The sequence below is a fragment of the Trichosurus vulpecula genome, chromosome 2, assembly GCF_011100635.1.
Source record: "Trichosurus vulpecula isolate mTriVul1 chromosome 2, mTriVul1.pri, whole genome shotgun sequence".
NCBI classification, from domain to species: Eukaryota; Metazoa; Chordata; class Mammalia; order Diprotodontia; family Phalangeridae; genus Trichosurus; species Trichosurus vulpecula.
In genome coordinates this window covers 79,695,651-79,709,160 of record NC_050574.1, presented here as the reverse complement: position 1 = coordinate 79,709,160, position 13,510 = coordinate 79,695,651, and the positions used below count along the sequence as shown (strand labels likewise).

Below are 13,510 nucleotides of genomic sequence, written 5' to 3'. Positions count from 1 at the left end.
CCCAACAGCTGGCCATGCATCCCCCTCCTTTTGCACATGACAGTCACAGCAGCCCCCAGCCTAATACCATTTGAAGCAGATGGAAGAGGGAGCAGAGTTGCTAATCTTTCTGAAACCGAAATACTCCATCTTTACACCTGCTTCTGATTCCTCAAGATGGATATATTATTCAGAAAGATATCCAGTGCACCATGACTTTCATCCCTTCCCCAAAAAAAGGTCATCACATCAAAGCTGATTCTAGTATACTTGTGATCCCATTGGATGAAATCTTGACAAACAGAATTATGGTTGTCCATAAAATCTGGAATGTCTTGACATCTGAAGTACATAATAACTCGTGTAAACATCACACAGCCTCCCTCTCCTTGGATTCCCTCAGGAAACACAAAACTACATTTTCTTTCATCATGGCTCCCCAACATATAGCTATCATACCAGGCATGGGATAATAAGTGGAAGAGAGAATGGCATGTTTTCAAATCAACACTTCTCTCTACAACACAAGCAAGATCTCTCTCTCTCAATTTTCACCTTTAGAAATGATATACTACGCTGGCCACAGGCCAAAGTCATAGTAATTTGGTGTTAGGTTAATACTGGCTCAGCACAACTTGTTTAGGTCATCTTGTTTGTAGACGGAGAATTCCATCTTGAAGGGCACCCAGAGAAGGGTTTTCCAACAAGGTGCCAAGTATTCTAAATACAGTTAGGGACCAAAAGTCAGAATCCTCCAGTGGCAAGTCAATGAGGTCCTCACTAGTAGAAATAAAGAATGTGGCCTGTGTTTTCTTCTTCTTAACTCTCCCTACAAATTCAGTCTCAGAATTGATGCTTCGCCCTACCGCCACCAATGCTCTAAGATAAAGAAAGAAATAACTACCAAAAATAACAGGAGGACTGGAACTTGGGGAGAAGCTAAGAAGATAAAGAATGGAGAAACAAGCTTGTTAGTAATGCCTAGACAGGGTCTTATGTCTGAAAGGTCAGACAGAGGAAGTGGGCTATTCCAGAACTTTTCCACCTCTTACCCACACATTTAAAACCCAAACCTCGCTGGTCACTTACAAACACAGCCTGGCTTCTTAGCTGACCATTGATTATTCTTTTGGCAGGTAATTGCCTTCTGTCCCACCAACTCAAAGGCAGGCTGGCATTCAAACTTCAGAGTGTCTCCATGTCGAAACCTTGAGCCTTCCCTTCGGCCATAGGCTGGCACACCAGGATCCCCACAGCTCCCCTGCTCAATCTCTGGAAGACAGAAAAACAAAAACCAAAGGTAAGATGTGACTGGGTTCCTCAGGTCTCCCTCAGAGAGGGTCCACACTGAATGCCATGCTACATACCTGCTTAGTGGTCACCACTACACACATATACATACAGCCATGATAAAGTATGGAAGTGTTATGGACCTGAAGCAGACACCCTGCAATTTTCCAATTTTATCACAGAATGCTAGGACAAAGTAGACCATCTAGAAGTTCAATGTGGCCGCCCCTCATTTTTCATCTGTACTGAGCCAAATCTACTTAGTTTTAGAGAAGTTGCAATTTTCATTGGTGGAGGGAATATCCACACCAACAAAATTACAAATCTCAAATGTAGCTAGGCCTGGAAACTAAGCACTTGCTGGTCAGGAGAGCTTGGCCATGTGACCACAGAAGAAGTTCCGAGGAGCAAGCTTTGGAGGGAGCAGGCCAGGTAACTTCCTAGCATAAAGTTAATGAAGTATCAATGTTTCCCAACAGGCGATAGTAGGTGAGAATGTGTTCCTGATTGAATCTCTGGAGTTTATCACCCAAGAAGTGGCTTTTCACTCACAAATGCTTCAGTCAGCAATCAGCATCAGTTAGCAAATACTTAGCAGCACCCCCCCATGCTCAGCCATACTGCAGAGGCATCAGGATGAGAAGAAGATAATCTTCATCCTTTGAGGCACTTACAGTCTATGTGAAGAGACAGAATTTATTCTCATGAAGCAATCAGAAACAAAATAAGACAGCATGTAATTAGACGATAAATTTTATAGTACCAAATACAAATATTCAGAGAAGGGCGCCAACAATAAGGCCTGCAACAGTCAGGAATGGTTTCATAAAGATAATGCCCAGCATATTTGCCAGAAATCCATGGTCTAGGTTTCTAAACAAGTCTCATCAACAGTGTGCAGACTTTAGACATGGCTGAAGTTAATATCTATGTCTGGTATCAACTCCTCAACAAGTCATATGGAAAAGGCCCTCTCCTACCATTGTTCCATAAATGCTGACTCTACATGTATAGATCACCTTACTGAATATCTGCCTGAGTAAATATAAATCCTTGACTGTTTGACTTTTGACTTTGTATCTCCAAACTTGTTAATTAACTGATTGGTTAGATAACAGAAGTTCTGAAAATCAGGATTTCCTGAAATATGTGCCCATGACCAGATTTTTCAGTGCTTACAGGGCAGACTAAGAACTAATGTGATAACACCTCATCTTGTGGTTCTCACGCCTGGAAAGAGGATTTCTTCTATCAAGCCTGGCTCTCCTAAATTTAGAAACTGGCAACGTAGCTCAAGGCCACAAGTAGCTCTTAAGTACACATCAGGGGAACCTTTAACCAGACTCTCAGAGTTGAAAATGATGATTCTGAGATTCTGTGATTTACTGAGGGGAGCTCAGAGATAATCACGTCCAAATTATATTTGAACAGGTTTTAACTGTATTACTCCCAATTATCATCTACCCTTCCCCCATCTGAATATTTTCAGTAAGGGAGAATCTACTACTTCTCAAAGGAGGCTATTATAATCATAAACATTTCCAATTTTTAAATTACATTTTTCTTAAAACAAATCAAGCGTAGCTACTTTACTTCAACTTCCCCCATTATTTCTAGTCATCCCTTTGGGTTTCATGCAGAATAACTATAATCTATCTTTCAGAAGATAATACCTTAAATATCTGAAGATAATATTATTTCTTCCACCTCAAGTCTTCTCTTCTTCAAGCTGGCCATTCCTAGCTCTTTTGACCAATACTCACAGAGCATGTCCTCCACATTCTGGTCAAACTCCAGTTAGTTAATGTCTTTCCTAATTAAGTCCGTACCTGTGAGATGACTCATCTCATTGATGTACAAATGAATTCTTCTATGCAAAATGAATCACTAGTCTCAGAAAGTGAATATCTTGTACCTTCTGCAAATCCTCTCTGATTATGTTTATGTGAGGGCAGACCACATGCAGGTCAGCACATCAGGAGAATAAATTGTTGTTGTCTTTGGCCAGCAATAAAGTAAAAGATTTGGATAGGGTGGGCCTAAGACTTTGGTAAATTGGATCATAGCAAAAGGTATCACGTGTTAAGGAGTTCCAAAAACCAGAGTGAAACTGCATAGAGTGGCAGAGCTCATAAAATTAATCCTCAATTTTGTTGCTTGTTGCTACCACAATGCCAACCTTCAATTCTGCTAAGGCAATGGTTGCAGGAGAGTTAGATGGGAGCAGCTGTCCCAATACCTGGTCCTCAAATGTTCCCCCCTCCATTTGGCCTGGCTATCTGACAGCAAATGTTTACCTTGCTCATAGCAGTGAGGATGGGGAAGTTGATATGTCAATATTTACACCTGCATTTGGATCAATGATAGTGTTCAATTGTGACTTAAATTATTCTAAACAAGCCAATGTCATAACAACACCACGAATTGTTTTGAAAGATACAGAACTACGATGCAAAGTATGAGAAATAAAATTTATGTCTTTTAATTGGACATAATTACCAAATAATTCCTTGACTCCAAGTATTTTGTCAGCTAGGGGGGCTGCTAAAGTGAAACTATTAGTTGATAGAGAATATATATGTTTCATTGATGTCAAGGAATCTTCACCTACTTAAAAAATACTTAAATGTATCCATGAACTCATCTTGTGGACACTTCCTTGACTAATGACAGATAATCTCTTTTTTATTCCTTCACATTCTGTGCACTTCTTGCCCGTGGAACTCTCAGGTTTTTCCACTCTTAGTTATTTGTACCCCTGAAGACCTGGTCTGCAACAGAGAGTCATCTGCAAAAGCTGGCTCTATCCCTTCTCCTGGCTTCCCCCGCCCATATCATTATCCTCAATATGTTCACAGTTCATTCTTATAAAGATTTTATAACAATGAGAAGTAGTAAATGCCTTGTAATGGTGCCCTGTGATGGTACCTTGTGATGGAGTCTTACTTACTTTGTATCTGAATGAACCCCATACACAGATTAAGCAAAAACGTCATTCAGGAAATTTGCCATTCTTTTGGAAGCTTGGACTCCTGGATGACTTTGATATTGTGTACAAGAAAAGGCCCAACTACTCTCCCCAAGTTCATCTTTTAAAATACATTTCTCCTTTCTCACATAGCATTTTAGGTACTAACATGATGGATTCTAAATATGGCTGTTACCTTGTTATCAATGATGAAAATATAGTGGCATATTATATTGAATACATTGAGACAAGGTTGCTTTATCTAACATTTCTCTTGTCTGAACAATGACGGGCTTTAATTTGTTAACAGTTTTTATTTCATTTTAATTTGTTAACAGTTAAAATATTGTGAAAAAATATTAAAAGTGGTTTTTTTTGCTTTTATCCCTCAGGGACCTTCGGGTTTCAAGTGTTGTGAGAAATAATATTTCTTGTCGCCTTTGAGTACAAGATTATCATATTTAGGCCAACAATTGAATTAATATTTGTAGGTGGCTTAAAAGACTTTCATGATTAGCACCCTTGTGCCTTTTTTCCCATTATGTCACTTTCACAGATGGCTGAGGACTATTTTGTATTTTTATCTATTCTCTATGGTTCACCATGGTCAAATAATCTATCATTTAGCATTCAACTTTCTGGCAAAGAACTTTTCTAGATTCCACAGGAAAATAACTATTAAATACAAATTCACTACCTAGAAAGGAAATCTATTTCAATATTTGATATCTCTAATTATTCAGAAATTTTTCTGCACATCAAACCAAAAATCTCTCTTCAACTGTCATTTTAGTTTTGTCCTCTGGGGTCAATCAAAACAAGTATTATCCCTCTTCCTCATAAAAGCCCTTGAAATATTTGTAGATAACTGCTTTTCTTTCTAGCATGCTAAAATTTTTAAAAATCTCAATGCTATTATCTAATGTGTCAGTTTACCCTCTCAAATTCACAAACATATCATCTATAGGTTTATCCAAATCACTGTTCACACTGTTCACCTCTTTCACAAAAAGTGGGATAGTACTTGACTCCTCAGCTGTCCAGGAAAGCATCTACTGACTAACCATGCAAGGCAAATAAGTGGACATGCTAACCTTCTGGAGAGATAAAGACACACATTTGGAAAGAGCTCAAAAGGGTCCCCTCATATAGGTGGTCAAACACCATGACTAAACTAGCTGACTGGTATATTGATCAAGTCCTTGGTTTCCCCTTGCATGATCTAAGTTCTCCCATAGTAAAGAAAAAGGGTTTTAAAATTTTGCATGTTCCTTTTTTCTCTTTGAACTTTGGAAATAACTGGCTATAGGCATTGTTAGTGGCAGACAGTGTTTTACATATGCTGTAGTGGTTCCTCTGCTCAAAAAATATATTCAATGATGTCATCGTTGAATTCTACCAAAGACCTAGGTTAGAAGGTAGGCAGAGCCAAGAGCCATTATAGAGGCTTATGAGAAAAGGATATCATTCTAGGACTTGGGACATGTTGTAGAAGCATGTATCACCGACTCCAATATAGCAGATACCATGCAGCAACTATAACCAGGCCCTGAAGCAAGTTGGCCCCCAAAACTAGTTTATATTGAGAATCTTAGCACTGATAAATTTTATTAGTCAGATGAATATTCAGAATTTCAATCTTTATATCCTAAATATATGTGGCAAGGTACAATACCAAAAGCACTTGGACTTGGAGTCATTAGACCTAGAGCTGAGTTTCAGCCTGTGAACTTGGACAAATCATTCACCCTTTCTGAGCTTTACTTTCTTCCTCTGTAAGATGAGGATAGTAAGATACATAGATCTGAGTTTATAGGGTTCTTGTGAAGAGAATACTTTACAAATTAACTGCTTTATAAAAACGTCCTGTTGTTTTTAAATAGCACTCTTGTTTAAGACTTACTGGTGACTTAAATCTATCAGGGGAAAGAGTAGGGTCCCAGATATACAGGACACTCATGGAATGATGTGAAATCCTTCAAGAAAAATCTAAAGTCTAGAAAACATGAAGCCTCAGGAATGCCCCAATCAACAAATTCATAAAAGAAATATTGGAAAGGATTTGCCATGAAATTTGATGTATACCTATAGGAGTTTCCATATTCAGCATCACTTCCTTTTCCCTTCCTCTGGGCTATCCAGATAGTTCTGACACATATATTTATGTTGGGTCTCAAACTTTCCCTATTCAGTTGGAATTGATGGGTGACCCATAAGTTTACTCTCCTGTAGACTGACTTCTACTGCCATTTCTACTACTCATTTCAGTGATCTTAGACCTCTTGCTCCATTTTCTCATCTGTAAAATGAGAGGATACACCAGGAGAACTCTAAAGTTCCTTCCAAAAAAGGTTCAAATCAAAATTATGAACAGTATCCTCTATGTCACTGAATTATCAGAGAAATGGCTCTCACTGAGTCCCTCAGTTAAAAAAAAATCCAGGATGTTCAGACCACAGAAAAGGTTTTCAAATAATGAGCCTCAAATCTCTAACAAGAATGAGGCAGAGTTCATTTTCATTTTACAAATGGAAAAGCTGAAGACACGAGAGACTCAGTAATATGTAGTTGTAGTAGTAGTAGTAGTAGTAGTAGTAGTAGTAGTAACAACAACTGGCATTTATAAAGCACTTCAAGATTTTCAAAGCACTTTACAAACATCTCATCTTATCCTCACAACAGCCACATAAGGTATATACTTATTTTACAGATGAGGACACTGAGGTAAATAGAGGATCACATAATGACGTGGCACTTTTTTGTCAGAGCTAGAGCTAGAAATCAAGAATCCCAGGTCTTTTTTCCCCCAATTCTGAGGACAGGAAAGAAAGAGTTCTTTCAAAATGAGAACTGGCAGAATAAAAGTGGGAAACAATAGGGTCATTTGCAAGTAAAACAATAGATAATTCTCATATCACCAAGAAAGTATAAACAGTACCAATGAGTGGAAGTTACAAAATAGCAAATTTCAGCTCAACATAAAGAGCTGCCTAATTGATAGAGCTTTCTCAAACTGGAGAGACTCGGTCTCCTACTTCTACATGAATAACTAACAAACATTTGAAGACAACCCAATTAGCTTTATTTAATTGATAAAAAAAGTTAAGTAACTCCAAGGTGAGATTCCAAATTGAACTTGGAAATTTTGAGATTCAGTTATAAAATAAATAAAAAGATGTTATAGGAAAATGTAATCTTGTTATTTGACTCAGTATATGATGATTTAAAGACTGTAAATAGGTGTGAAAACAGGATGTTGCTTAGAAAAGATGGACACTAATCTCTGAAGGTCCTAGAAATTTACAAGCACAGAGTTATACGTAAATTTAACACAGATTTCATTTTGTGTAATTATTTATTCCTAATGGTTTTGTAAAATAGATGACTTCTTGATCTATTTTTGCTATACTTGGAGAACTTAGATATTATGTAGCATAATATTATGCTTAACACTGTAATACTTAAAATTAAACATACTTTGATTTGCATAAGCTGGATGACCAATTGTGATATGTGTGGTAGAGGAAAATCTTTCCCAGGTATGAAATGGACTAGATGGTGGCTGAGGTTCTTTACAATTCTAAAATTCTGACACTGTGATTTTCTTTCCTAATGAAGATTCAGCCACTTTCACCTCTAGATCCTCCTTCTGCTGCTATCATTCTGTGGCCTTTCTTCCTCTTAGGTTCATTCCATCCCTCTATATAACCCTATTTAGTTCTTTGGCTGTAATTATGTTTAAAGAAAGCCATACCTGACTCATAGTCTTTCTTCATTCCTAGAGACAACCTGATACTCAAGGACTGCTATGTCCTCAAATGCTCTGCCCTCCCAGTTCATCAACCTCATCCCCATAAACTTCCAGCTTCATTCCACTTCTGCCACCTAAACAGGTGGTCAATTATACTTCAGGACCCATCACCCAAAACTGTGCCTTCTATATGATCTTGAATTTGGAAATTCCAATTTTAGTTTCATAACCTCCTGTCCTTCCGCCTTTTCTGTTGTATGTCATTTCTTCTAAAGCTTTTCTAATATCCAGGCACGCAAACATCTCTTTCTTTCCCAATCCATTATCCCTGTTCTATTCTCACTTTTCAATTGTCATAGTTCTGACACTAGGGTTGAATGACTCAACTTTACACCATCTATCTTGTCCTGCTACCACCAGTCACACCCTCAATTACCCTACCACTCCTGCTCCTGTACTACGGAACTGCTGGAAATCAGGGTTGTCATCATTATTCTCCTCTTCTGCCTTCTCCTCATCCTAGCTAGCATTTACACAACATTTAAGGTTTGCAAAGCTATCTATATACGTTAACTCATTTGATGCTCTGGACAATCCTTTGAGGTTGCTATTATCATCCTCATTTTACATATCAGGAAATTGAGATGACATAGAGGTTAAGTGACTTGTCCAGGGTCCCACAGATAGTAACTATCTGACATAGAATTCAAACTCAGTTCTTCCTAACTTCAAGTCTCATATCCTATCACCTGTGCCATCTAGCTGTTACTATAAAGTCATATTATTTATCTCCAATGGGTCCTCACTATATCACAAAGCAATTCTTTTGTTCTTCCTTGATTGACTTCGTTGACTGCTCTCTGCTATTCCAAACCTACTTCTTCCTCAAGGGCCTACCACTAACCTCTCTCAAGACATGACCTTGCCAACATCTTTACCCAAGAAAACAAGCCTTCATCGCCTATATTCCACACATCAAAATCCTTCTAAATCTGTCCTCCAGTCTTTGAGGAAGAATTGGCTTTCTCCTTGTCAAAGCCAACTTTCTATTTGTGTCCTTGATTTCAGTTCCCTCTATCTGATAATATGCCTATCCACACCTTCCACCACCTCTCCTTTTCTACTGTCTCATTCTCTGCTGCCTACAAATGTTCAAATCTTTCCCATCTTTAAAAAACCTCAGTCTACTGCCTGCATATACCTAAATCTGTCCCACCTTTTAAAAAAATTAATCTGATCCATCATCTCCCAAAGTTATCATACTCTATTTTTCTCTATTTCACTGACAAGTTTCAAAAGAGTAATCTATCTTGTCTCCACATCCTCGATATTCACTTATTTTTCAATCCCTTACAATATGTCCTTCAACACCACCGCTTTCCTAAAGTTATTGTCTCTGAGATTACCAAACAATCTCTTCACTACTAAATCCAATGACATCTTCTTAGTCCTCGTCTCTGATCTGAAAAAAATTTTTGATACTACTGACTCTCCATTCTTACTGGAAACTCACTCTTCCCTTGGCTTCTGAATCATGACTTTCTCATAGTTCTCCATCTCCTTGCATCAAATAATCTTTAAGTTCCTTTTCTGGATCATTATCCATCTCCTACTTCCTAAGTATAAGTAACCACCAAGGCTTGGCCTGGGTCCTCTTCTCTCCTTTGGACATTAGCTGCCACAGATTCAAGTGTCATCTCTATGCAAATTACTCCTAAGTCTATATATCCAGTTCTAATTTCACTTCTGAACTCTTGTTCTATGTTGCTAACTACTTGTTAGACATTTCTATCAGGATATTTCATCACTCTTTCAAGCTCCAGGTATTCACATCAGAACTCACCCCTAATGCCATCTATATTCCAAAATTATCTTGTTCTATTAAAAATACCACTTTTTACCTGTCAAGAGATCATTGACTTTTCTCTATCCTTCATGGTCCCTATATCAAATCAGTTGTCAAATTTTGTTAATTTTATTTTAAAAATATCTCTTGAATCTGTCACATTTTCTCCACTTATATGGCCAAACACCTAGTTCAGATGTTCATTGGCTTTCACCTAGACTAGTGTAAGAAACCCCTAAATTGGTCTCCGTGTTTCTGGTCTCTCCCTTTTCTAATAATCCTCCACTGTTGCAAAAATAATATTCCTAAAGCACAGTTCTGAACATGTCACTCCACTATGCAAAAATGTTCAGTGGCTTCTACTGACACTAGGATAAAAGGTCTATTTCAACTTACATTTCCAGTCTTCATGTTCCACTCAAACTAAACTACAACTTGTTTTGTGGCATTCTCTCTCTTACCACTATGCATCTGTTCAAACTATTTCTCAAGGCTTAGAATGTACTCCTTCTTCATCTCTGCCTTTCAGAACCCTTGTCTTCTTTCAAAGTCTAATTCAGGAGCCACCTCTTACACAAACTTTCCCTGATGCCCTCATTTGATTGTCATCTCTTCCTTTCAAATTACTTTGTAGTTACGATGTTATGTACATGATATATCATTCAATAAAAGCTAAGCTCTTTAAGGGACAAAGCTATTTTCTTTTTGTCTTAGAGCACCTGAGTGCCTCATATAAAGTAAAGTCTTAACAAATGTTATTGAATTGAATGGATTTTGGATATTTATAATAGGCTGCCATGGACGCATCCTTTGAGTTTGACAAAGTCTGAGCTTTGATTTCCTATTAATTATAGACTCAATTCAAAACAGATTTAAAACAAAAGGGAGAACTTAACAACTATGCTATCAATGCAAATATGTTCAGATGGTGGGTTTTTAACCAAAATTTTGTAATGAGAGAACTGACCCGATAGTCGATTTTGCTATATTGTGTTTTTATTCATTTATTCTTATAGAAATAAACTGTAGTTTCACACTAAGCATATTCTAACTTGTATCATATTTAACTGTGCATGTGAGGTAGCTGGGTGGCCCAGTGGATAGAATACCAGACTTGGGGGTCAGGATGACCTGAGTTGGAATTCTGCCTCAGAAACTTACTAGCTATGTGACCCTAAAGCAAGTCGCTCAAACTCTAGGTGCCCCAATATACTCAAATGTAAAATGGAAATAATTAGAGCACCTATTTGTAGGGTTATTATAATACATATAAATGAGATTAAAGGGCTGTCTAAACCTCAGGATGCTACATAAACACTAGCTGTTGCTGTTGTTGTCCCATAGCTTTATACTTCCTTGAGGGCCGGGACCTTTCTCTTATTTCTCTTTTTATCTTTTCCCAGCACCCAGTACAGTGTACTTTATATAACAGGTATTTGGTAGATATTAACTGAACTTGTAAAATTAACATTGAAGGTTGATTGATTACAAATGCCCATCTACTTAAAGAGAGTGACCATGTCCTCTTTCTTTAGTATTCTCTTCTTCATACTAAACATCTGCCATTCCTTCAATAAACCTTCATATTACATGGTTTTGAGTACTCTCAGCATTCTGTTTTGAACATTATACTTCTATTAACCTAAGAACACATTTGCTTCTGTAAGAATCATTCTATATTATTGGTTCAGCATGAACTGAATCAATGAGTTAGTTAACTCAAATGCCTCAGTCTTTTTTAATATAACCTGACGTGAATACAGAACTCTGCATTTACATTCCTCACAACAATATTTATAGAGTTGAACTGAAACTTATTCATCTTGTTAATTTGGAACCTTATTTCCATCTTGCAAATATCACTTTGGATCCCAATTCTGTCATCCAATATTATAGTTATCCCTCCCAGCTTCATATCAACTGAATGACAAAAATGAAGCTTAAAAATAGGTAATTTTTCTTTCTTTAAAGTTCTTCTGCACCCTGACCCTGCCTGGATCTTCATATGCTTTCTGACCTAGGTGGGTCAAATGGAACCTCCCCACAAATGTCTTTGGGTAGAGAGTCCTTTGGTGCTGGGAGTAGACAGGCTCACCCTCTCTCATGTCTTGCTTTTGAATCTGCAAATATCCTAGGTCAGTGTCAGGAAAAAAAGTCTGCCCTTCGCTCCAAATATATACTATCTGTAATTGTCACCACACGTCAAGTACTGTTGACATTTTAAAGCTACAGAGATAGAATTATATGAGAGGAGTACTTAATAGGATAAAACTGGGTAATAAGTCATAAAAATTAACATTACAATAACTATAACTTTTTATAGGGCTTGGAGATTTACAAAGTACCTCCCAACAACTCTGTGAGGCAGGTAAGGCAAAGTATTATTGTTCCCTTTTTTACAGATGAGAAAACTAAGAGATGAAGTGATCTGCCCATGATTATAGTTACTGTAAAAGGAAACACTGAAAACACAGGTCTCCTGATTCCAAGCATAAGACTATTTCTACTACCCTTTCTGGCAAACCATGATCAGTCACTGAATTCAGTGTAAGTCAAAGCATTTTTGCTTTGCAAATAAATCAAGATCAGGAAGTTTTCCTCAGACTAGAAAAATTATTTTTAATGGGAAGCCCTAAAGTAAGCACAGGCTTTGAAGAAGCAAGAGGTTGTATGGTCCTAAAGACTAGCAAACAGATGTAACATAGAAGGGACCCACAAATGCAGAGGTTCGTGACTACTAGTTATACTATGTCTACACACTTGCTTAAGATAATGAGAGAAGGATCCACATTTCCAGTGGGTGGTGAATGTTATTCAAAAAAACCAAAGAGGAGAAAGAGAAAAATGGATCAGACTATCAAGGGGAGAGAAGTCCTGAAAACTCTAGGAGGCTTAAGGGGGATGCTATAAGATCACTGCAGTACAGACTTTTAAAGCCCAGGGAAAGAATATTTGAGAGAACATTGGCATGGAAATGCTGTTCTTATTGAAGAAACCTACATCTGCTCCCTAATGTTAGAAAGCATGGTAGGGAAGGCTTGAAAACCCTAACTACTTTGGCAACTCAAATATTCTTCAGGCTCTGAGGATGGGAGATTAGCTCATGCCCTAATGCAGACAAAACCGGGACGGGACAAGAACCAATCCCTCACCCACTAACACACACACACACACACACACACACACACACACACAGACACACACTAACCTAAGCCTATTTATATTTCAAGGAAACCACCACTGTCTGTCCTTCACATAATCCAGATAAATAGCCACTACTGTCTCTTATACACAAATTATACCACTTCTCATGTCTGTGTCTTTGTGTTGGCTGTTCCCCATAACTAGAATGCTCTTCCTACTTACCTCCACTTCTTAAAATTCCTAGCTTCCTTCAAAGCTCAGCTCAAGCTGAGGCCTTTCCTAATCTCCTAAACTAATGCCTTCCCCAAAATTGTCTTATATTTATTTTGCATATACTTATATGTGTACATGTTGTTTTCCCTGATAAAACGTAAGCTTTGTATTCCAAACGCCTAACACATAGTGGACTCATAATAAATGACTAGTGATAGACTACTGATTACTTTCAAATTTTCTTATAACTTTGCAAGTTTCCTCTCATATTTATGATTTTAAATTCCCATTTGTTTTCCTGTCCTTTAGTGCCTATTAC

General features: G+C 37.6%; 1 protein-coding gene across 1 annotated transcript in view; it reads right to left on the bottom strand.

The window, feature by feature from the left end:
* Window positions 1–13,510, bottom strand: part of CSMD2 (CUB and Sushi multiple domains 2) — an 842,922-nt gene that overhangs the window by 365,384 nt on the left and 464,028 nt on the right. Inside the window, exon 13 of the mRNA XM_036743760.1 lies at window positions 1,069–1,251. Within this exon, the coding sequence (XP_036599655.1) occupies window positions 1,069–1,251 (183 nt within the window). The remainder of the gene's footprint in view (window positions 1–1,068; window positions 1,252–13,510) is intronic.